The following is a 20,547-nucleotide window of genomic DNA, read 5'->3' as shown; positions in this document are numbered from 1 at the left end:
CCATGCTTAGAGCTGTTTGCAACCCTGGGCTCTGAACCCTGCTTCTGCGCGCCCCCGGGAGTCCTCGTTAGGTTGAAAGGCACTTAAAATCAGAAATGAGAAGGGGCTTGTCCTCAGCCTGCCAATGCTGACAGCTTGTGGAGCCACGTGGCTGTAATCTCACCACTGTTGGTCTAAATGGCAGCTTCAGCCGTTATTGGCAGCCGTGCGGCTCTGCCCTGGGAGCTGGCTGGTGTGCTGGGGTCTGTGCCGGCACCAGGGGGTCCTGTCCCGGCACCACGAGGGGGTCCCAGCCTGGCACAGTGGGAGGTCCTATCCCAGCACCAGGGAGTCCATCCCGGCACGCTGCTCCTGTCGTTGCAGGGAGGGCCAGGAGTCCCCGGAGCAGTGGCAGCGGATGTACGGGCGCTGCTCGGGCAACGAGGTCTACCACATCCGGATGGGCGACAGCAAGTTCTTCATGGAGTATGAGGGGAAGAGCTTCACCTACGCCGCCTTCCATGCGCACAAGAAGTGAGGGCAGGGGGGTGACGGGCAGGGGTGGGCAGGGTGTATCCGCCCATCTGCATCTCTGGAGGGTCGGGGCTGGGACTGGAGCGTGCTGCGAGGACGTTTGGGCAGGGACAAAGCTCCAAAGGGGTTTTCCTCCAGCTGTGAATGCCCACATCATGCTCCCGGCACAGGTACGGCGTCTGCCTGATCGGCATCCGGAGGGAGGAGAACAAGAGCATCCTGCTGAACCCTGGCCCACGGCACATCATGGCAGCGTCCGACACCTGCTTCTACATCAACATCACCAAGGAAGAGAACTCTGCCTTCATCTTCAAGCAGGAGGAGAAGCAGAAGAAGAAGGGCTTTGCGGGGAGAGGCACCTACGACGGCCCGTCCCGCCTGCCTGTGCACAGCATCATCGCCAGCATGGGTGAGTCGGGGGGGCCTCAGCGGGGCGGGGGGCAGCCACTGAAAAATCCCTTTCCATCCACTGTCCCAGTCACCTCACCAGTAAAATACACACTGCTCCTTGCACCCTGGGTGCTCTCAGCAAGCTGAAAGATCATTATTAAAGCTCGTGATGTCCATTATTAACGGTATTTGCATAAATCCTCCAAGCCCTGGTTGGAAGCATAAATGCCATTGGCCACATCCTAAATCGCGTTGATTATTCACAGCCCAGCAAAGGGCGTAGTTTGCTCTGCAGCGCGTGGTGCATTTTCGCAAATAAAAAATACCGTGAGTCATTGCTTCCAGCTTGTGTCTGGGGAGAGCGAGTTTTGGGGCTGCCCGGAGAGGCTGCGCTACATGAGCAGATTGTATTTCAGGAAAACAATTTATGCTTTTGTACTCATGAGCAGCAATTTGCATAGATTATCCTCCAGCAAGCTGCAAAGTGCTTTGCTGAACGGCGTTTATCAGTGTTCTCATTCCATGGCTCATTCGCAGAGGGACCTTTGGCAAAAAGTAGTGAGGGGGAGAGGAATCGTGTGAGTGCGAGCGGGGCAGCAGTACCCGACGAGCCCAGCGCCTGCGCTTTGCTTGCTGGGAGGCTCCCCGCTTTCCTGACCATCTAAAAATCACTGTTTGGCCAAGACTCAGGTGAGAGCTTCGGCAGGAGGTGACCACAGAATCCCAGCATGGCAGGGGTTGGCAGGGCCCTCTGGGGGTCACCCAGCCCAACCCCCTGCCCAAGCAGGGTCACCCAGAGCAGGCTGCACAGCACCGCATCCAGGTGGGTCTTGAATATCTCCAGAGAAGGAGACTCCACAGCCTCCCTGGGCAGCCTGTTCCAGGGCTCCGTCACCCTCAGAGGGAAGAAGTTCTTCCTCCTGTTCAGCTGGAACTTCCTCTGCTTCAGTTTGTGCCCGTTGCCCCTTGTCCTGTCGCTGGGCACTGCTGGAAAGAGTCTGGCCCCATCCACCACGGGTCGGGGATGGGGAGGGTGATGCTCCCCAGGGCCAGCAGCCTGCCCCTGCCACAGGAGCACCTGAGCTGTGCCCCCGAGGAGATGCTCCACACAGCAATGCCCAGGCAGAGCTCGCTGGTGGGTGCTGTGCCAGCACTCCCCGTGCCCACGCCCGGGTTAGCTCCATCCAGGTTGTATTTAACAGGCACAATGCATGGTCCCGCAGGCTCCACCTCATCCCTGTGCAGGACCACCTGGGCATGATGCTTCTCCATGATGCTTCACCGATGCAGCTCTCTTCACCTCCTTATAGCGTGTTTGCTGTGCTTCCTTCCCCGCCGTGTCCAGGTACAGTAGCCATGGACCTGCAAAACACGGAGTGCCGCCCCGCTAACAGCAGCAAGCTGGCACTGCCGGCAGAGAACGGCTCGGGCAACCGCCGGCCCAGCATCGCGCCCGTCCTGGAGCTGGCCGACACCTCGTCCCTGCTGCCCTGTGACCTGCTCAGTGACCAGTCGGAAGACGAGATGACGCAGTCGGATGAGGAGGGGTCAGCAGTTGTGGAGTGAGTCGCCCGCCCTCGGTTGAGCCATCCCTGGTTTCAGAGAGACGGGGACCATTGTGAACGACGGGCGTTCAGTGGTGCATGAGGGATGCTCAGACTGAGCCTCTCACGGCTGTTGCACGAGCACACAAGTGTCTGCAGCACGGGCAGTTGCTGCTTGGCCATTTGGGCTGCTTTGGAGAAGTCTCCTCTGGGTATCATAGAATCACAGAATGGTAGGGGTTGGAAGGGACCTCTGTGGGTCACCCAGTCCAACCCCCTGCCGAAGCAGGGTCACCTACAGTAGGCTGTAGAGGACCTTGTCCAGGCGGGTCTTGAATATCTCCAGAGAAGGAGACTCCACAACCTCCCTGGGCAGCCTGGGCCAGGGCTCCGTCACCCTCAGAGGGAAGAAGTGAAATTCTACTTCTTGGGGCAACTTCACCAATAGTTCAACTATCGGTGAAGTTGTCCCAAGGCAGACACTGCTGGGACTGGGCAGGTTGTTCCATCAGTCCTCTTGCCTCCCTTCACTCACCGACGTGAAGAGGATCCTGTTCTCCATTGCATATAAATAAAAAATACGGCATAAATACTTACTCCAGCTTTAAACTGTTAGTTTATGACCGCCAGATAAGCACTTGCTTTACTGGTTACCAGTTTGGATGCTGTCACAGTGATGTGGGGAATCTACCAAGTCTCTGCAAACTCACCAACTGGCTTCTAATTCGTGTCCGCTTTTAGCTGCTCTTTAAATGAAATTCCTGTTTCTGGTTCTATCAAAAGCACAAATGGCAATTTTAAAAAAAAAAAAAAAATCTGTTGATGAAAATGAACTCCAAAAATGGACAGTGATTTTTTTTTTTTTTTTTTTTTGGCTTCTTTATATGGCCCGGCATTGCCCCCCTCTCCTGGAGCTCTTTACCCTGTCTCCCAACGGCACTCGATGGTCCTATCTGCTGCCTTCTCCACCCGTGCTGGGAACACTGCATATTTACAATCTCATGACCCTTTGCCTAGCAAAAGAGATTCCTAAATACGTGTATTTTGTAAAATTTCCAGCTGCTGTGGGAGAGTTTTACAAAGTCAGTGATGTGCTTGAGCCCCGGGCCTGCTGCTTTTAAACGTTTTTCCAGCGTCTGAGTGTTGCATGTGTGGGAAGCTCTCCCCGTGTCCTCACACTGCTGGACGTTCTCTCTGCTGCAGGTACGTGAAGGGCTACCCGCCAAACTCCCCCTACATTGGGAGCTCCCCAACTCTGTGCCACCTTTTACCCGAAAAAGCCCCTTTCTGCTGCCTGAGGCTGGACAAGGTATGATGGGGATGCAGGGGGTTGGCTCCATGCGTGGTGGGTGGGCGGCCGAGAGCCCCGCGCTGAGTCCCTGCGCTGCCTTCCGCCGCGCAGGGCTGCAAGCACAACAGCTTTGAAGATGCCAAAGCCTACGGTTTTAAGAACAAACTGATCATCGTTTCGGCGGAGACGGCTGGGAACGGCCTGTACAACTTCATTGTCCCGCTTCGTGCGTACTATCGGTCCCGCAAAGAGTTGAACCCAATTGTGTTGCTGCTGGACAACAAGCAAGTACTTTTCCACGGATGTTTTCCATCTCACCGAGCCCTCCCCTGTGTTTTCCTGGGCATCTCATACCGTGGGGGTGGGAGTGTGGGGGGATGGCAGTGCCACTGCTGGGTACCTTGGCTGATGTTGACCCTGGGGACTCCTGTGTGGGTTTTGTCTGTCTTTGCCCCACGGACTTGCTGAACCACCTTGCTCTCTGTTGCTCTTCCTCCAGACCTGAGCACCACTTTCTGGAAGCCATCTGTTGTTTCCCCATGGTTTACTACATGGAGGGCACGATCGACAAGTAGGTGTTCCCGCGTGAGGCTGTTGTTACTCACACTGATGCCTGAACGTGTTGCATTTACCCCAGCCCATACTTTTGGGTCATCCCATAAGAGCCCCAGGGTTGGTACAATAGAGCTGAGCCCACCTTTGGCTTCCCGGGTTGTCAAACCCCCATCGGTAGATGGGAGCAGGTGAAGAGCTGGTGGTTGGGAGCAACCTGGGCTTGCTGTAGCGTCGCAGCGTGCTGCTTCCCTGTGTCGTTTCCAAGGGCTGACCCTGCGCTCTTCTCTTTGGGAACTGCCCAGCTTGGACAGCTTGCTGCAGTGCGGCATCATCTATGCCGACAACCTGGTGGTGGTGGACAAGGAGAGCACAATGAGTGCCGAGGAGGACTACATGGCAGATGCAAAGACGATTGTCAACGTCCAGACCATGTTCAGGTGAGGGGTGACCGCTGCCCTGGCTCCCTCACAGCCACCTAACTTTGCTGGAGACAAGACCAGGAAGGGTGCTGCTGGCTGTGGTGGTGGCTGTGGGCAGTGGGACACATCTGTGGTTGAGCTTGCTCTAGAAAACAGCGTCTAGTTGGCCAGTTCTGACCACAGACAGGCACAGGGATGGTTTTGGTCTTCCTCAGGCTTTGAAAGCAGGGAGTGCTCTCACTTCTGAGCGAGCTGCAGGACAACGGGTCTCTTTCCATTGCAGGCTCTTCCCCAGCCTCAGCATTATCACAGAGCTGACCCACCCCTCCAACATGAGGTTCATGCAGTTCAGAGCAAAGGACAGTTACTCTCTTGCCCTTTCCAAGCTAGAAAAGGTAAGAGCAGGTCTTCCCTGCACGCGGGGCCTGGGAAGTCGATGCTGAGAGTGATTACATCTGAGCTTCTCAAGGTCCTGTGCTCTTCTGCATGCTGCAGCTACCATAGCTAGTGTGCATCTACCCGAGATACCCTGCAGCAGAGAAATAAAAGGGGAGCTGATTTCTGGACTAGCTACCTCCTTCTACGCATTTATGTATTTATTCGGTGGCTGGAGTTTGTGCTGCTTTGCCCACTGCGGTGCTGGGCACACTGGCCCTCTGAGTCGGGTTTAATGCAGTGGGGTCACTGTGCGGAGACAGATCTTCTGACAAGGGAGAAAATACCCCTGAACCAGACACTGGGGCAAGTGAAAGGGCCACATCCAGCCCATGTCAAAAAAACCCAGCCGTGTCTCACACATTTCTGTGGAGAAAAATCCCTCTTTTGCCCAGTGTAAGGATGCTGCCCTGGTTCCCTCCTGGCACACCCACCAGAAATGCGATGCTGGTGTCCTCCCATTTTCACAAGTTTTCTAGTTTTTCTGCAACCTATGCGTGGGCAGGCTGCATTTTTGGGGTTTTTTTGGTAAATGCCCTGGAAGGACAGGAACAAGCCCCTGCCAACAGTGTTTGCCTATGAGTGCTCATGTGTCCCCTTCCTTTTCCAGAAAGAGCGAGAGAACGGCTCCAACCTGGCCTTCATGTTCCGGCTGCCCTTTGCAGCCGGGAGGGTCTTCAGCATCAGCATGCTGGACACGCTGCTCTACCAGGTGAGAGCCCGACGGGCTCAGGGTAATGCACCTTGCAGCTGCGGCCGCCCCTTCGTGTCTCCCAGTGAATAACCGAGCAAACCTTTTCTCCGGCTTCCTGCCCAAATGTCTCCCTGCAGTCGTTCGTGAAGGACTACATGATCACCATCACTCGGTTGCTGCTGGGTCTTGACACCACGCCGGGCTCTGGCTACCTCTGTGCGGTAGGTGCCAAGTCCCCTTGGGTTGAAATCATCGGGCCATGTCATTGTGGATTGGGTGGGATCTGTCACTCAGCACGTGGGGGTGGAGGATTTTCTTCTTCTGGGGGACAGGTGGGGAGACAACATTAGGCAGAACATCATAGGTCATTACAGAATCACAGAATCACATAATCACAGAATGGCAGGGGTTGGAAGGGACCTCTGTGGGTCATCTAGTCCAACCCTCCTGCCGAAGCAGGGTCACCCAGAGCAGGCTGCACAGCACCGCGTCCAGGCGGGTCTTGAATAGAGAAGGAGACTCCACAGCCTCCCTGGGCAGCCTGGGCCAGTGGGGAACATCAGCACTACCACGAGCCCAAAAGCCCAAGAGACACCAAGGAACAAAGTCCCCATTCGGATGGCTGGGATCAGAAATTGCCCCCGGTCTTTTCTGTGGAGTCCATCTTGCTTTTGGGATTGACATGGCTGAGCTGGATGAAGCTCAGGAGCAGCCCCGAGGTGCTCCTCAGGCTCTGCACGGTGCAGGGCAGTTGATGTTTGTCCTCTGCTGCTTAGATGAAGATCACTGAAGATGACCTGTGGATCCGGACGTATGGCCGCCTCTTCCAGAAGCTTTGCTCCTCCAGTGCGGAGATTCCCATAGGGATTTACAGGACAGAGTCACACATGTTTGCAACCTCCGAGGTAGGGGCACGGCGGTGGCGTATGCTGGTGGTCCCAGCAGAGCATCACCGCTGGGCTGCCGAGATGCGGTCCATGAGGCTGGCCAGGTCCATGAGGCCCCTCGGACCTGGTTGCAGCAGCGGTGAGGAGGAGCGAGGGGAGGGGAAGCTCTGCCTTCGCTTCGTTAGCAGCCCGGCGTCTCCATTATGGCTGTGGTGTGGTGGCTTCCCAGCCGCGGCCGTGTGAATGCCCGTGGCTGCGGGCAGGAGGGGCCATTTTCTCGGCACAGTGCCACGTGGCACCGAGTCCCTGGGAGCGGGGAGGGACGTGGCGCGGCACGGCTGCCTGTTTGCTAGGCTGACACTTTATTTTTCCTTCCTTCTCCCCCGCTGCAGCCCCACGACATCAGAGCGCAGGTGAGTGCCAGGCGCTCGGGTGGTGCTGGGCCACCGAGAGCCTCGTGCCGGGTGTCACCCCCGGTGCCGGCACAGCACTGCCCGTCCCCGCGGAAGGGCGATGCTGGCTGAGCCTCGGCAGTCCGGGAAGATGAAAGTCCTCGGTGCCCTGAAGTGTGATTAGTAATTAACTGGGATGAGGGGCAGGGGAGCGCGCCAGGCTCCGTTTTCAGTACCTCCAGTTGTCGGCTGTGCAGGAGGCAGTTACATGGAGGCAAAAGTTGACATTTAATTAAATGCAATCCACCACTTTCTTAAGAGATGCTATAAACTGCTTTATTAATAAATCCCAGCTCACCAGTGGGTGTTGCTGTATGGGCGGCGTGGCAGCACGTCTGCTGTGAGGTGAGAGGGAGACCAGGGCAGGGCTGTCCCTGGGGCAGCTCGGGGAGAACCCTGTGAGAGGAGGTGTCAGGCGCCCGTTAACCTCCGCTCGACGGCGCTCATCCCACGTCTGCCGGCCAGGCGGCTGGAGCAGGACAGGGATGACGTCCTGGGAGAGCACGTGTGGGTCAGCAGGTGCCCAGCCCACCCCACCAGAGACAGGACAGGCTCTTTGCAGCTCCCCCCCTGCCCTCCCGTGACCTGCTGGGCTTCCAGTCACAGATCTCTATCAATGTCGAGGACTGCGAGGACACGAAGGACGTCAAGGAGCACTGGGGCATCAAGACCAGCCACCACAGGAACTCGTGCTCCAGCGACCAGTCCGAGCACCCGCTGCTGCGGCGCAAGAGCATGCAGTGGGCGCGCCGGCTGAGCAGGAAGGGCAACAAGCACGCCAGCAAGACGGCCGAGTGGATCAGCCAGCAGCGCCTCAGCTTGTACCGGCGCTCCGAGAGGCAGGAGCTTTCCGAGCTCGTCAAAAACCGTATGAAGCACCTGGGCTTGCCCACCACCGGGTACGGTAAGTGCCGTGCGGTTGCACTTCTCTGCGGTGGTGCATCCCGCTTGCGGGCTCCTCAGGTAACCCCAAGCTGAGCCTAACCCCACGCCGAGCCTAACCCCACGCCGAGCCCAAGCCTAACCCCGTGCCAAGCCTAACCCCGCCGGCGCTGCCGGACCCGGCTCCGAGCGGTGCCTCATTCCCCGGCTTGCTTGTGCTTCTGCAGACGAGCGCGGTCAAGGCTGGGGTCCCGCAGCGTAGAGTCCCCTCCCCGGGGCCGGCTGCTGGCAGCCACCCCCGTTTCTGGGCTCTGCGATGGGTCCAGGCAGGAGTTTGCAGCGGCAGAGTAACTCTTGCCCTCCTGCCTGCAGCTGGACCGAGTGCCGTGGGGCACGATGCCCTGCTTGCCCCCCATTCCCGGCCGTGCAGGAACGGTGGTTCAGGACACGCTGACCCCAAGTCAGCAAAACCCTTCTGCCCAAGAGCCCCCCCAGTGCGGCAGGGAGAGGTGAAGCCCCGTCAGTGGGCGCAGACCCCGCTCATTATAGACTTTAATCCTTCATAAAGCTCCTCCACACTTCGGTAGCTACAGGGCTGAGCGGTTTGCTTCGTTGCGTGTGAAACTGGTGTCTCCCGCCGTGACGAGCCCGCGTGGCCCCGGGACGGCCGCAGCGCTCAGGGTCCCTCCGTGCAGCCGCGTTTCTCGTGAAGCTTCTCACCCACCCGTTGGTGCTGGCGTCTGTGTCCCCCCCGGACGATCCCCACCCCTTGGTTACGACAAAGTCTGTAGCCCACGGCTTCCTTGGTTGCTTTGGTTTGGTTTGGTGGTTTGTTTTTGGTTTTTTTTTCTTTTCTTTCTTTTAAGCCATCCTGTGCTGCTGCCTGTTTGCTCCATCCTCGAAGAGCGTCCGTCTGCCCCGCGTGGTCCCTGCCTGCAAGCGGGCTGGCATCGTGCCCTGGCTGGGACGGGATTTTGGGAGGGAGGGGGGGTATTCCTCTTCTACCATCTTGGCTTCTCCCTCGCAGCCCTTCAGGCATGTGAAGGAGGAGGAGAAAATGTAAAGAAATGCAGTGCAGGAGAGAGTTTGGAGTGGAGGGAGACGGGCGGGCAGCGGCAGCGTCCCCGGGGAGGGAGGCAGGAGAGCCGGCTTGCGGCAGGACCGAGCGGGCACAGGGCGCGCCAGGCAAGGGCTTGCAGCGATGCGTCCCCCCGCTCCGTTTTTTTTCCTACATAACTAATCCCAGAAATTTCTGCTGCTTTTTCTGGGGGGCTTCCAGCTCCCAGCAGCTCCGTTGCAGAGCCCGGAGCATGGCTGGTGCCATTCACCGCCTGAAAAGCAGCGGTTTTACACAGCTGCTGGGCACGGGAACCTGGGAAACGGGGTGCACCCAAAGCACAGCCCCCACACCCGAAGCAAGAGCCGCGGCGGAGGGCCGGCCGCGGCGAGGCATCCCCTGCGCGCGCAGGCAGAGGGTCCCGAGGGGCTGCCCTGCAGCCAGCCCCACCGGGATGCTCGGGCACCGTTGGCTGGGGTAGCGTTGGAGTTTGCATCCTTCTCCTGGCCCATCCGGCAGGTTTTGGCTGGAGCGAAGCGGGGGAGCTCCGGGAAGCGAAGAGGCAGCGAGTGGTGAGGGAGCCGTCTCCCGTCAGGGCGGGAGGGCAATGCCTGGCCGGGACCGGGGCGCTGGGCGCGGCGGGGGGACCAGCAGCTCCCTGGCCGCTGCGGCCGGTTGTGCTGGAACCGTGCGTTGTCACCGTGTGTCACCGTCAGTGTCTGGACACCCATGGCGTTTTGGAAGACCACGTTGCTCTGCCTTCTCCCCCCTTTCCTTTTTGTTTTGCTCATTTTATTGCTGCAGTGCAGGAGCTCGTCTCTGATATTTGCCGAACCATGGCTTGCTGACCTCTCTCTCTCTCTCTGTTTATGTCTGTGCCTTTCCCTGTATGTTCTGTAGAGGATGTAGCAAATTTAACAGCCAGTGATGTGATGAATCGGGTAAACCTGGGATATTTGCAAGGTAATTCCCTTTCCCTGGGAGTCCCGCGTGACTCACGGCGTGCAGCGTACAACAAGATCATGCCAGCTAAGCCCAACCCACACCCTTGCCGGTTTTCACCTTAGCTACCCGAGCCTTTCAAGCACTAATTTGTTGGGTGGCAGTGGAAAACAAGAGACCACCCTGCAGCAGCGGTGCAAACGCAGTGCTCCGCAAAGTCATGGAGACAAAACCCTCAGGGACCCTCTTCTAGTTGAATTCTCCCAGAGCAATCACAGCCCTTGGCTGGCGTTGAACCGTCCCTCCATTGCTCTGCCAGTTGGTTTTGGTCTGTGAAGCCGGTGGCCGTTCGAGGAGGGGACCCCGCGAGGGGACGAGCGCAGCGGAGCTGCTGGTGTGGGCCACGAGGAGATGTTGGAGCTCCTGCGCCGGCCCCCTCGCCTCTCGACCACGCCTGGGTCAGCCACGGCTCCGGGGCAAGGCAGCGCTGGCAGAGCCCTGCGCAAGCCGTGGTTTGCGTTCCCGACAGCTCTGCGGCATCGGCAGCCCCTGTTTTCCCACCGGGGGTGTTGGGCTCGGCGCCTTGTTGGAGTCTGTGGGACTTGTTGCATCGCTTACACCGTTACGCAGTGGTGTAAAGTGCCCTGGAAAGGCCCCTTTTACCTGCAGCAGCTTGGAGCTTAGCGATAGCCCGACCTAGCTGGACTTTAGGCTTCACTAGCCCACACTTAAGGTGAAAAGTTGGCATTTTTCCTATAAGCTGTGTCCTTCATCAGAGAAGCGGCTCATGGAAGCCCCACGCCAGCAAAGTATATTGCTGGGCAGAGCTCAGACCCCGCTGGGACCTCCCCCTCCCGCAGAAGAGCTGGGGCTGAGCGAGACCCCGTGTCCTGCCGCAGAGGGGCCCAGCATCACCACTTCACTCCCTGCTAAGCCAGGAGACCCCACGGGTGAAGGTCCGAGGTGGTGGCATCCCTGCCGGGGGATGCGTGGGTGCGGGAGCTGGAGCTCAGTGCTGCCTTCCCTCCCCCCCCCCCAAAAAAAATAACCCCAAACTGGGGGAGGGTGCTGCTGGGCCGAGCAGGGACGGCATGGCAATATACTTGGTGGGTTTAGCAGTGCCTGGCTCGGCTGCATGGGGGTCAGGAAAAGGTGCTTCCATGGGGCAGGAGAACCTGCCGTGAGCCAGGGCCCTTCCCCGCCTCCCCCGTCATGGCAAACCCCGTGTCTCCCGTCGGGTCCCAGGGTCCGTGTGCCACCCGTGCCCCAGCATTGCCACCCCCTGTCCCCGCCTCGCTGTAAGGCTGAGCACTGGGATGGCCAAAGCTCTCCGGCAGCTCGAGGGACCGGCCGGCGCCTGGGGCTGGGCACCCTGCCGTGGGTCAGGGGGTCCCGGTCCTCCGCCGGCTGCAGCATCTTCAGTGGCCTCAGAGGTGCCAGGGAGGGGTCTGAGCCACAAAACAAAGGTCTCCTGTCCCCTTGCAAGCGCCTCTGTGTGCGGTACCGGTGTGGTCCAGCCATGGGTATGCCCTGGAGCCCGTCTGCACGTGCACCATCCAGACGCGTGGTGAAGGCAGCCCCAGGGGGACCTGTTTGCATCCCTGCGCAGGGTGCCAGGCCAGGTGGCTGTGGTGGCTTGAGCTGCTGTGGCTCACAGAATGGTGGGGGTTGGAAGGGACCTCTGTGGGTCACCCAGTCCAACCCCCTGCCAAAGCAGGATCACCCAGAGCAGGCTGCACAGGACCGCGTCCAGTTCATCTCACGGCTGGAGAAAAGCCCTCCTTCAGATGTTTCACCCCAGTCCCGAGGCCGAAGAGCCGCAGTACTCCTCGCCCGCGGGCTGGCTTGGCCACCGCACCATGCCTGGGGTGATCACGCACCCATGCGTGGTTTCTGTGGCGGGAGACTCAGCCTGTGTCCCACCGTGTGGCAGGGCAGCCTTTGACCAGGGGATCCGCTCCGGATCACGGTAGGGGCAGGGGGACAGCAGGGACGGGGTGGTGGGAGCAGCAGGACAGGTCACAGCGAGCAGCCCCCAGCCCGGAGCTGACGCCCGTCCTGGCAGCCGGTCCCTGGTCCCGCTGCCCACCAAACCGAGCTCCATTTGTCCGAGAGCAGCAACCATCTGGTGTGCACCGATGCTGCTCAGAGGACCCTTTCTGACAGCCTGGAGAGGCGTCCCAGTGACAAGCCTTGCAGCGAGCTGGTGTCCCGCCGCGCTCATCCCGCTGCCCCTCGCGTCCGTCTGTCTGTCCCCTCTCCATCCTGTCCATCTGCGCCCGGTCACTCAGTCTGTAAATTGTCTTCTTTGTCGCAGCTTCCACCCCCTCCCCGGTCGCCCGCAGCCTTGCACCCCCCCATTCATTTCACCCATGATCTTGTTCTCGGCTATTTCAGAAAGCACAGGGCCCCCCTGGCCTCGGGGCCGCCCGTTCGCCCCGCACAGCACCCATGGGTGCAGCCCTCAGTGGCCCCGAGCCCCCCGGGACGTCACCGTAGTTTAGAGCCATCCCCAAATGGCTTCGATGGCTCTGAAACTCCACGGAGGTGATTTCCCGTGGGCAGGAGAACGAAGCAATCGTTGACCTAAATCCTTTTGCTGGATAATGCTAAATTACGTGATTTCAGAAGGGGAGAAGTGGGCAGAGCGTTCGAGCGGCCCGGGGGGGGTTTGGCTGCCCTGACCCAGTGGTTGGAGTTGTTGTGCTATACCCACCGCAGCAAGACTAACCTGTTCCCTTTTTTGTGCTAAACCAAGGTAAGACATCTTACTCTGGGGGGGGGGGAATGGGGAGCGGACACTTGGGAGCCTTCTGTCTGCCGGTCCCCAGGGCCGTGCCGTGGTGGGGGAGCGGCTGGGGGGGCGCGGAGGGAGGTGGCAGCGATGCTCTTGGCGCTCTCCTGGTGGCAACGCCATTGCCCATGGCCTCCTTCCCCAAAGGGACAACGCCATTGCCCATGGCCTCCTTCCCCAAAGGGACAACGCCATCGCCCATGGCCTCCTTCCCCAAAGGGACAACGCCATCGCCCATGGCCTCCTTCCCCAAAGGGACTCGTTTGCTGTCCGTGGGGACGAGCCGTGACCCCTCGGAGCCGGGTGCTCGGGGACGCTGCGGCAGGGCTGCGGGAGTCAGGGCCGTCGGGGGGTCTGTCGGGGGGGTCTATCTGGGGGTCTGTCGGGGCGTCCCTCACCAGCCCTTTCCCCCCCTCTCGCAGATGAGATGAACGACCACCAGAACACCTTGTCCTACGTCCTGATAAATCCCCCCCCAGACACGCGGCTGGAGCTCAACGACATCGTGTAGGTGCAGCCCCCTCCACCCTTGGGTTCCCCCCCGGCCAGGAGCGCTGCCCGTGCCCCCAGCCCTGCCCCAGAGCCCCGGGCTGTCCCTGTCCCATTGCTTTCCGTAATTTCTCACACAGACCAGTGGTTTTTGTCTCATTCCCAAGCTGTTCCCGTTCCCGAGCAGTGCCCACATCGCCCCAGCTCTGCTCCGACCGGCAGCGTGAAGCTTCTCCCTTGCCTTTTGCTGCCGTGCAGCACCAGGAGAAATAATAACTCCGAATTTTTTTAACATCTGCCACGCCGCCGCGAGCAGCAGCTCCCAGCGCAGCGCCCTGGGGCATCCCCGCGTGTCCCGGCCTCGAGGGTCGCACAGCTCCCTCCTGCCATCGGGGAACCGAGGAGGGGGGGGTCCCAGCCTCGTAACTGGGCTCTGCCCCGCAGGTACCTGATCCGCTCTGACCCGCTGGCCCACGTGGCCAACGATGGCCACAGCCGCAAGAGCAGCTGCAGCAACAAGCTGGGCCCCTGCAACCCCGAAACGCGCGACGAGACCCAGCTGTGAGCTCCGGGGAGAGGCGGTGAAGAAGAGGATGGCCAGCCGGAGGGGAAGGCTGCTGCCGCCCGCGGTGCCCGCTGCCCCGGGGAAGGCGATGCCCAGTCTGGCTTTGCAGCGCGGAAGGGATGCCCGGAGCCCCGGGAGGGACGGGACGGCCGGACAGACTGACAGCCGGCGGTCGTATGCCCCGAGGCTTTTAACTTTTTATACGAATACCGCAACTAGTGAGAAAGTCTTTGCTGGTGCTGGTGGGACGTGGCTGAAGCCAGATGACAACCGGCCCTGCGTGAGCAGGAGGACTGCGTTGAGTACAGTCCCTGGATGATGCAGGTCGTTTGCGTTTGATGGGGCTCGTCAATGCAAGAGCAAAACTGCACCGAAACCCTCCTCCTCCTCCTCCTCCTGCTCTTTCTCCTCCTTTGCCAGGTATCCCCCAGGGTACCCAAACTTCCGCTCTTTCACCCTACTCGTGTTCTTCATCCGCTGTTGGTTTTCTGTTGCGGGCATTGATGCGAGGAGCCACGCTGGGAGCCAGGGAAGGACTCACCGGCGGCCGTGGGATGGACGGGACGGGATCACAGAATCACGGAATCCCAGCATGGCAGGGATTGGAAGGGACCTCTGTGGGTCACCCAGCCCAACCCCCTGCCCAAGCAGGGTCACCCAGAGCAGGCTGCACAGCACCACGTCCAGGCGGGGCTTGAATATCTCCAGAGAAGGAGACTCCACAGCCTCCCTGGGCAGCCTGGGCCAGTGCAATGGGATGGGACGGGACAGGGTGGTGCAGCCCCCGCCGGTGCAGGGACCGCGCTGCCTCCGGGGCATCTTGGCATCTCGCAAACCAAAACCCACCAAACCCAGCTGACCAAAAGCTGTCCCATCCTGGCAGCAATGCCTCTCCTCACACGGTGCCCTGCGTTTGTGTCCCCCACCGAGCTCGTCCCCTGTCACTCCTGCTGTCGGGGGGACTCATGGGTCCCATCCTGGGGGGTGGGACGGGGTGGGCTGGCTGGGGACACGCGCCGTTGGGTGTTGTGGGTCAGCGTCTCCGCTCAGCCCCTTCCCCTCCTCCCAGGGACACTTTGGGGCCCGACATCCCCGCAGCTGCGCAGCCTGGACCCGCCTGTCCCTCCTTCCCGTCCCTGCCTCACGGACCAGTGGCACCATTAAAGGCAGCGGGTTCTGCCCGCTCCCCGCTGCCCGTCGCGGGCCCTGGCAGCTCCGTCCGTCCTCGCTCCGCTGTTACAGCCCCGCAAACCCAGGCGTCCGCGCGGCTTCTCCCGCAGCAGAGGTGCAGGAAGGTACGGAGCAGCGTCAACCCGGCCGCCGCCGCCCTGCATACGCTGCCCGGCCGCTTTCGGGCTGCGGCGGCCGGCCCGTAGGGACCTCTCGGTAGCAGAAACACGAGATGTATTTTCCATCTATTTTTGCACACTTTACCACATTGATGTGTAAAGGTTTTATTTGACTGCCAAGTAAATAACCGAGTTGTTAACTTTATATAATTTTACATGCATATATTCAAACTCCAATGTGATTTTTTTTTTTTAACAAGAAGCCTGTAAAGCACAATGTCGCCATGAAACCCCGTCAGCCATCCCGGACTCGCTGCTGCTGAACGGTCCGTTGCCATTAGCGTTCGCCATTCGTTCCCCATGACACCCCCAATAAAAGTTGTTTACAAAAAAAAGGAAAAAAAAAATAAAGACCTGTTTAAAATGAGAGTTTTAAAGAGTTGGTGGGATGTCCCGGGGCAGCCCCAGCCTGCAGGGACGCGCTGCCGGTCCTGCCTGCCCCATGGGAAGAGCAGCCATGGGGAAACGCACGTTGGGGGCACGAGGATGCCCAGGGAAGGGGCAGGACCCGTCCCAGGGCTGGCGTCACCTCGAGGAGTTGTTGAGAAAGATTTTCTGTGCCTGGATGGGGCTTGGCATCAGGTGGGTGGGGTTTTTTTTTTGTTTTAATTGTTATTTTTTCCTGATGTGCTGTCTACGAGGCCCTGGGTGACCTGGCACGGGCCCTGCCAGCCGACGGTACCGCAGGTAGAAGCGATGAGCCTGACCCCTCCGCTACGCTCAGATGCGGCCACAAACAGAACTGTCTCTGATGTGTTTGGGGTTTTTTTCAATTATTAATTTTTTTATCTATTTGGTTAAGGCAGATACATGTTTTATTTATTTCCATTTGTAACTTAGCATGCCAAAATGTCCTTTAAAAAGAAAGAAAGAAAGAAGTTTGCAGGCAAAAGAGTGAGCGCAGTTAAAGGACAAAAGCACACGTCGCGTCTGGGTCACTTTAAAGCCTCAAGATGCTCAGATAACGCCAGAAATGTCTCTTCAACTGTTAATATAATTAATTGTCTAGATTTTAGACAGCTGATTTTCCAGTCCCCGTTTAGCTTTCAAGGGAGAGTGGAACCAAGCAGCGTGACAGGACACCAAAGCCCAGGCAGTGTGGGTGATGCGCTACCTGCACGTCTTTGCTCAGAACAGACCAAGTTTTAGTGTGTTTTTGGCATGACATTGGCTGCTGGGTAAGGGGCTCCGCAGGCACCGAGTGTCTCTGGGCTGGCCCCTCCCAGCGCTGCGGCGGCGAGGAAGGCTCCGCGTCCCGAGCCCCGCAGGCTGCGGGCACCGAGTGCCGGGCAGGAGCTCGGCGTTGGGTCCCTCTCCCTCCTCCCCGGGCGCTCCCAGTTCTTACCGACCCTGAATTCCAGGAGAGGGTGGGCATCGGGGGAAACCCACATACCAAAAGAAGTGTAGCCTGTACGTGGTTTGTGAGACTATGAAAATAACAACCCTCCATATTACTGTACTTTGACAATGCTTCTGTTTGTTAAATGTATAAATATATATATTTAAAATGAAAGCTACGTGTATAATCCATACGCGTTTTGCAGACGTTCTTTCTATGGTGTAAATTTCTCGCAGACATTCTGACGGGATGTTGGAATAAATACTGTAGATACTTACCTGTGGGCAACGCAAGTCTAAGAACAAACATTTAATTTTTCTAATTCTTTAGAACTCAGTTACAATACTAATGTAAAAACAGAAGTATTTTATTTTTGTAATGGTGCTGGCAGCGTCGCTGCGCTGGGGCTGTCCCGGAGCGGGGCACCGAGCTGCTGGGGCTGGGGCCAGCCTGGCACAGCCCTGCCCTGCACCTCCGCGGGGACAGGAGAACCAGTGCTGCTGCTCCCGACTGCTGACAATAAACTTAGAAAAATATGGGGTTTTTTTGAAGGAAACAGCTGTGTTCCGATGCGGAGACATGACAGGAGCTGGGGGAAGGCAGAAACAAGGGCGGCCGCGGTATTTTCAGGTTCACCGGCAAACAGCTCCATCGCATGTTCCGTGCCCACTAACGGTTTCATACACTAAATACGGCCTAAATCCATATGTCATGAATTAAAAACAAGTATTAAAACAAATGTTAGAGTATATTTATTTCCTGTTGTACCCCTTTTTACTTCAATCTCTATAGAACACCAGGTTTTTATTTCCCTGGAGAGACCTGTCAGCTCTCCCGGCCAGCTGGTGCCTGGATTCGCGCGGCAGCAGGGGGTGACCGTCCCCTGTCCCCTCGCCAAGGCCCGACCGCGACACGTCCCGCGGGCAGCGCTGCGGCCGGCCGGCGGAGACGGTTTTGTACAATTACTGTGAAGATGCTTCGCTTCTCTGTAAAGACAAATGAAAATAAACGAGCTGCATGCAGCAAGGCTGGAGACTGCCGGCTCACTCTGTTCTGGGCACAAAGTTTTATTTCAAAATCCATGGCAAGGTGTGGCTTCAGAGTGCCAAGGTCCTAAGGCTTACGAGCCCACGTTTCAAGTCATCCCTTCCAAAACTGGCACACAGGACAACTGTTTTTTTTAACCTCAGCTTTCCAAAGCCTTTGTGCATGATTGTGGAAAGGGCACGCTGGACTGGCTGTTGAGTTACAGCACCAGCACAATGCCAACACTGTCTTTAAAGGTCATTTAACTCGCGTATTTAATTCTTATTTTCTATGATTCAACAAATGCATTCAATTTTGTGGCTATTTAACTGAAGGTTTTTTTTAACTAGTCTTGAGCCAGGATTGACTACATGGTCTTCTACCTCCATGGTCTTCTACCACCTCAAAATTTCTCACTGGCGCGCGCGCGCACACACACACACACACACACACACACACACACACACGCACGCACGCACGCACGCACGCACGCACACACACACACACACACACACACACACGGATTTTTGAGATCAAATGCAAACAGCAGGCAACTAGAGACTGTTTTTATTAGGCATTTTAAGAAAATATTGTAAAAAATTAGAAAATATTTATTTAAAACCATACAGAAGGACACAAACACCATGCCTTAAGCAGGGAAGATAATTCTAGGATTAAGGGACACGTACGAGTGAGAAATGTGGAAGCCGTCAAGTCATTTTGCTGTAAACTCACCCAAGTCAAAGGGGACAGCAGGAAGCCAGGTCCTTGTTAAAATTATGGGTTTTTTAATTATTGTCTTTAAAGAAGACAAATCTATGCATGGAGAACGAATTGCTTTTAATTTTCCAGCACAGCTGAATTACAAGGCTTACAACCAAGAGAAGGTAATTTCCACACCACCAACACCAGCCCTCACCAGTATGAAATCCCATCAAAGACTGCGGACCGGGACTGAACGCTCCGTACGAGCAGCCACAGGCAGCGGCTCGTTCTGAACAAGCATTTCTAGTCACGGGGTGCATTTCCTACAACACCAAACTCAGCGGCTTTTTCAACATCGTCGCATTTGCCGTAATTCTCAAAAAAAAAAAGAAGTTGTTGTTACTGATGGTGGTCTTCATTTCTTAATCGGGCTTGGGTTGGCTTGGCTCCGGTTTCCACTGGCAGATCCGTGGCGGTGAGACCTCCCGTCACAACCAACCCCGAGCCCGCTGCGCTGACCTTTCCAGGGCCGTGTCTTGCTCTGCCATCGCTCGTGTCGTTGCCACCAGACGCTGTTTCTCAGCTGCTTTGTCACCATGGCAAGAGGACGCCATTGCTTCCCAGCAGCAGGTTCTTTACTCGTCTACATCTGCTTTTTATCTCGCTTCTCACCTTCCACAGCAACAGAAGCAATAAAGAGGAGGAAAAAAATACTGCAAAATGAATCCAGATGCAGTTAAAACTTTACCCCGTTGAGAAAACTTAGCTTCCAACACTGAAAACTTCTTTTAGAGGAGAAAAATCTAGAGCACTAAAATATACATTAGCAGGAGAAAAAAAGAATGGTACTAACACAGCTGGGAAACAAAAAGGAAACCAAAACCATGAAGGTTTTTTTATTTTACTGTAAATTCAGCTTTTGTCGTTACTCCCTAACAGACATACATTCAAAAGAAGCAAGTTTTTACTTTGGCAAGCTTTCCATGCAACTCCATGGCAATTCTGGGAGTTTTGTGTGCTTCAAACTATTCTTTCAACTGCCTCATTTGAATTTTAACAAATGTTGTATATTGAATATTTCATCATCCCTGCTGCACACAGCAGGTTAAGATGCTTTCCCCAGAGCTTTTTCCCCCCGCTATAATAAATATGTTATTTCTGAACAAGTTCAGAGGGATGGATCAGAAAACTATGATGGTATTTCAGTACCAAGACATAACTTGAAAGTGACTTTATATTTAGCACAGACAAGCAAGTAAATCCATCCTATAATTTTGCAACAGAAACATGGCTGTGCTCAGCCTTCCTTGTGCACACCTGCGTGCCGCGGGGAAGGCAGGCTGGGGAAGGAAGGTGCATAAAATATCACAGCTGTCCGTGCTGTCCCCAAAGGTGTTTTGAACCACACAATGTGAAATAGCGTTCTAAACCCGCAAGGAAACGTGCCCGAGCAGGTGGCATCTCACGCAGGACAGCTGGAAGTGAGAGGTGCTCCCCAGAGCCGCTTCCTCTCGCTGCTCGGGGGCTTGGAGACGTTGCAGCTGCTGCCTTTGCCAGGGGAAAGTGTTCAGCAGCTCTGGGAAAGCAGAACAATCTGCCCCGTAAACCACAGAATCATGGAATGGTTTGGGTTGGAAGGGACCTTGAAGACCATCTGGTTCCACCCTCCCTGCCGTGAGCAAGGGACATCTTCCACCAGCCCAGGTTGCTCAGAGCTCCATCCAACCTGGCCTTGAACCCTGCCAGGGAGGGGGCAGCCACAGCTTCTCTGGGCAGCCTGGGCCAGGGCCTCACCACCCTCATGGGGAAGAATTTCTTCCTAATATCTAACCTAAATCTGCCCTCTTTTAGTTTACAGCCGTTGCCCCTTGTCCTATCACTGCACACCCTTGTGCAAAGCCCCTCTCCATCCTTCCTGTCGGCCCCTTCAGGCACTGGCAGCTGCTCTAAGGTCACCCCGGAGCCTTCCCTTCTCCAGGCTGAACAGCCCTGACTCCCTCAGCCTGCCCTTGTAGGAGAGGGGCTCCAGCCCTCGGATCATCTTCATGGCCTCCTCTGGCCCCGCTCCAGCACATCCATGCCCTTTAGGTAAGTAACACCGTGTAATCTTGCAACGTGACGTGTGCGGAAAGAATCAGTCCTGCAAAGCAAAAGGGGAGTAGCCTGAAGGTAACTCCATTTTCATCTCACATTTCTAGCATCATGACTCTTGCCACTTC

At 57.0% G+C, this 20,547-nt stretch overlaps 1 protein-coding gene across 10 annotated transcripts in view; it reads left to right on the top strand.

The window, feature by feature from the left end:
* KCNT1 (potassium sodium-activated channel subfamily T member 1) overlaps window positions 1-17,606 on the top strand; it is a 93,843-nt gene extending 76,237 nt beyond the window's left edge. For 5 of the 10 annotated variants that reach the window (XM_075439461.1, XM_075439451.1, XM_075439456.1 and 2 more), the window contains 16 exons: window positions 364-513; window positions 684-922; window positions 2,249-2,465; window positions 3,651-3,756; window positions 3,850-4,022; window positions 4,238-4,309; window positions 4,596-4,730; window positions 4,996-5,107; window positions 5,758-5,859; window positions 5,979-6,062; window positions 6,618-6,746; window positions 7,121-7,141; window positions 7,781-8,084; window positions 10,020-10,082; window positions 13,278-13,362; window positions 13,789-17,606. In XM_075439461.1, the coding sequence (XP_075295576.1) occupies window positions 364-513; window positions 684-922; window positions 2,249-2,465; window positions 3,651-3,756; window positions 3,850-4,022; window positions 4,238-4,309; window positions 4,596-4,730; window positions 4,996-5,107; window positions 5,758-5,859; window positions 5,979-6,062; window positions 6,618-6,746; window positions 7,121-7,141; window positions 7,781-8,084; window positions 10,020-10,082; window positions 13,278-13,362; window positions 13,789-13,909 (2,113 nt within the window). In that variant the 3' untranslated portion in view covers window positions 13,910-17,606. The remainder of the gene's footprint in view (window positions 1-363; window positions 514-683; window positions 923-2,248; window positions 2,466-3,650; window positions 3,757-3,849; window positions 4,023-4,237; window positions 4,310-4,595; window positions 4,731-4,995; window positions 5,108-5,757; window positions 5,860-5,978; window positions 6,063-6,617; window positions 6,747-7,120; window positions 7,142-7,780; window positions 8,085-10,019; window positions 10,083-13,277; window positions 13,363-13,788) is intronic. The other 5 variants (XM_075439455.1, XM_075439462.1, XM_075439452.1 and 2 more) reach the window with 4 other exon arrangements.
* The last annotated feature ends 2,941 nt before the right edge of the window (window positions 17,607-20,547 follow it).

This window comes from Opisthocomus hoazin, chromosome 19 (assembly GCF_030867145.1).
Source record: "Opisthocomus hoazin isolate bOpiHoa1 chromosome 19, bOpiHoa1.hap1, whole genome shotgun sequence".
Taxonomy (NCBI): Eukaryota; Metazoa; Chordata; class Aves; order Opisthocomiformes; family Opisthocomidae; genus Opisthocomus; species Opisthocomus hoazin.
This window is presented reverse-complemented; position numbering and strand designations above follow the sequence as displayed.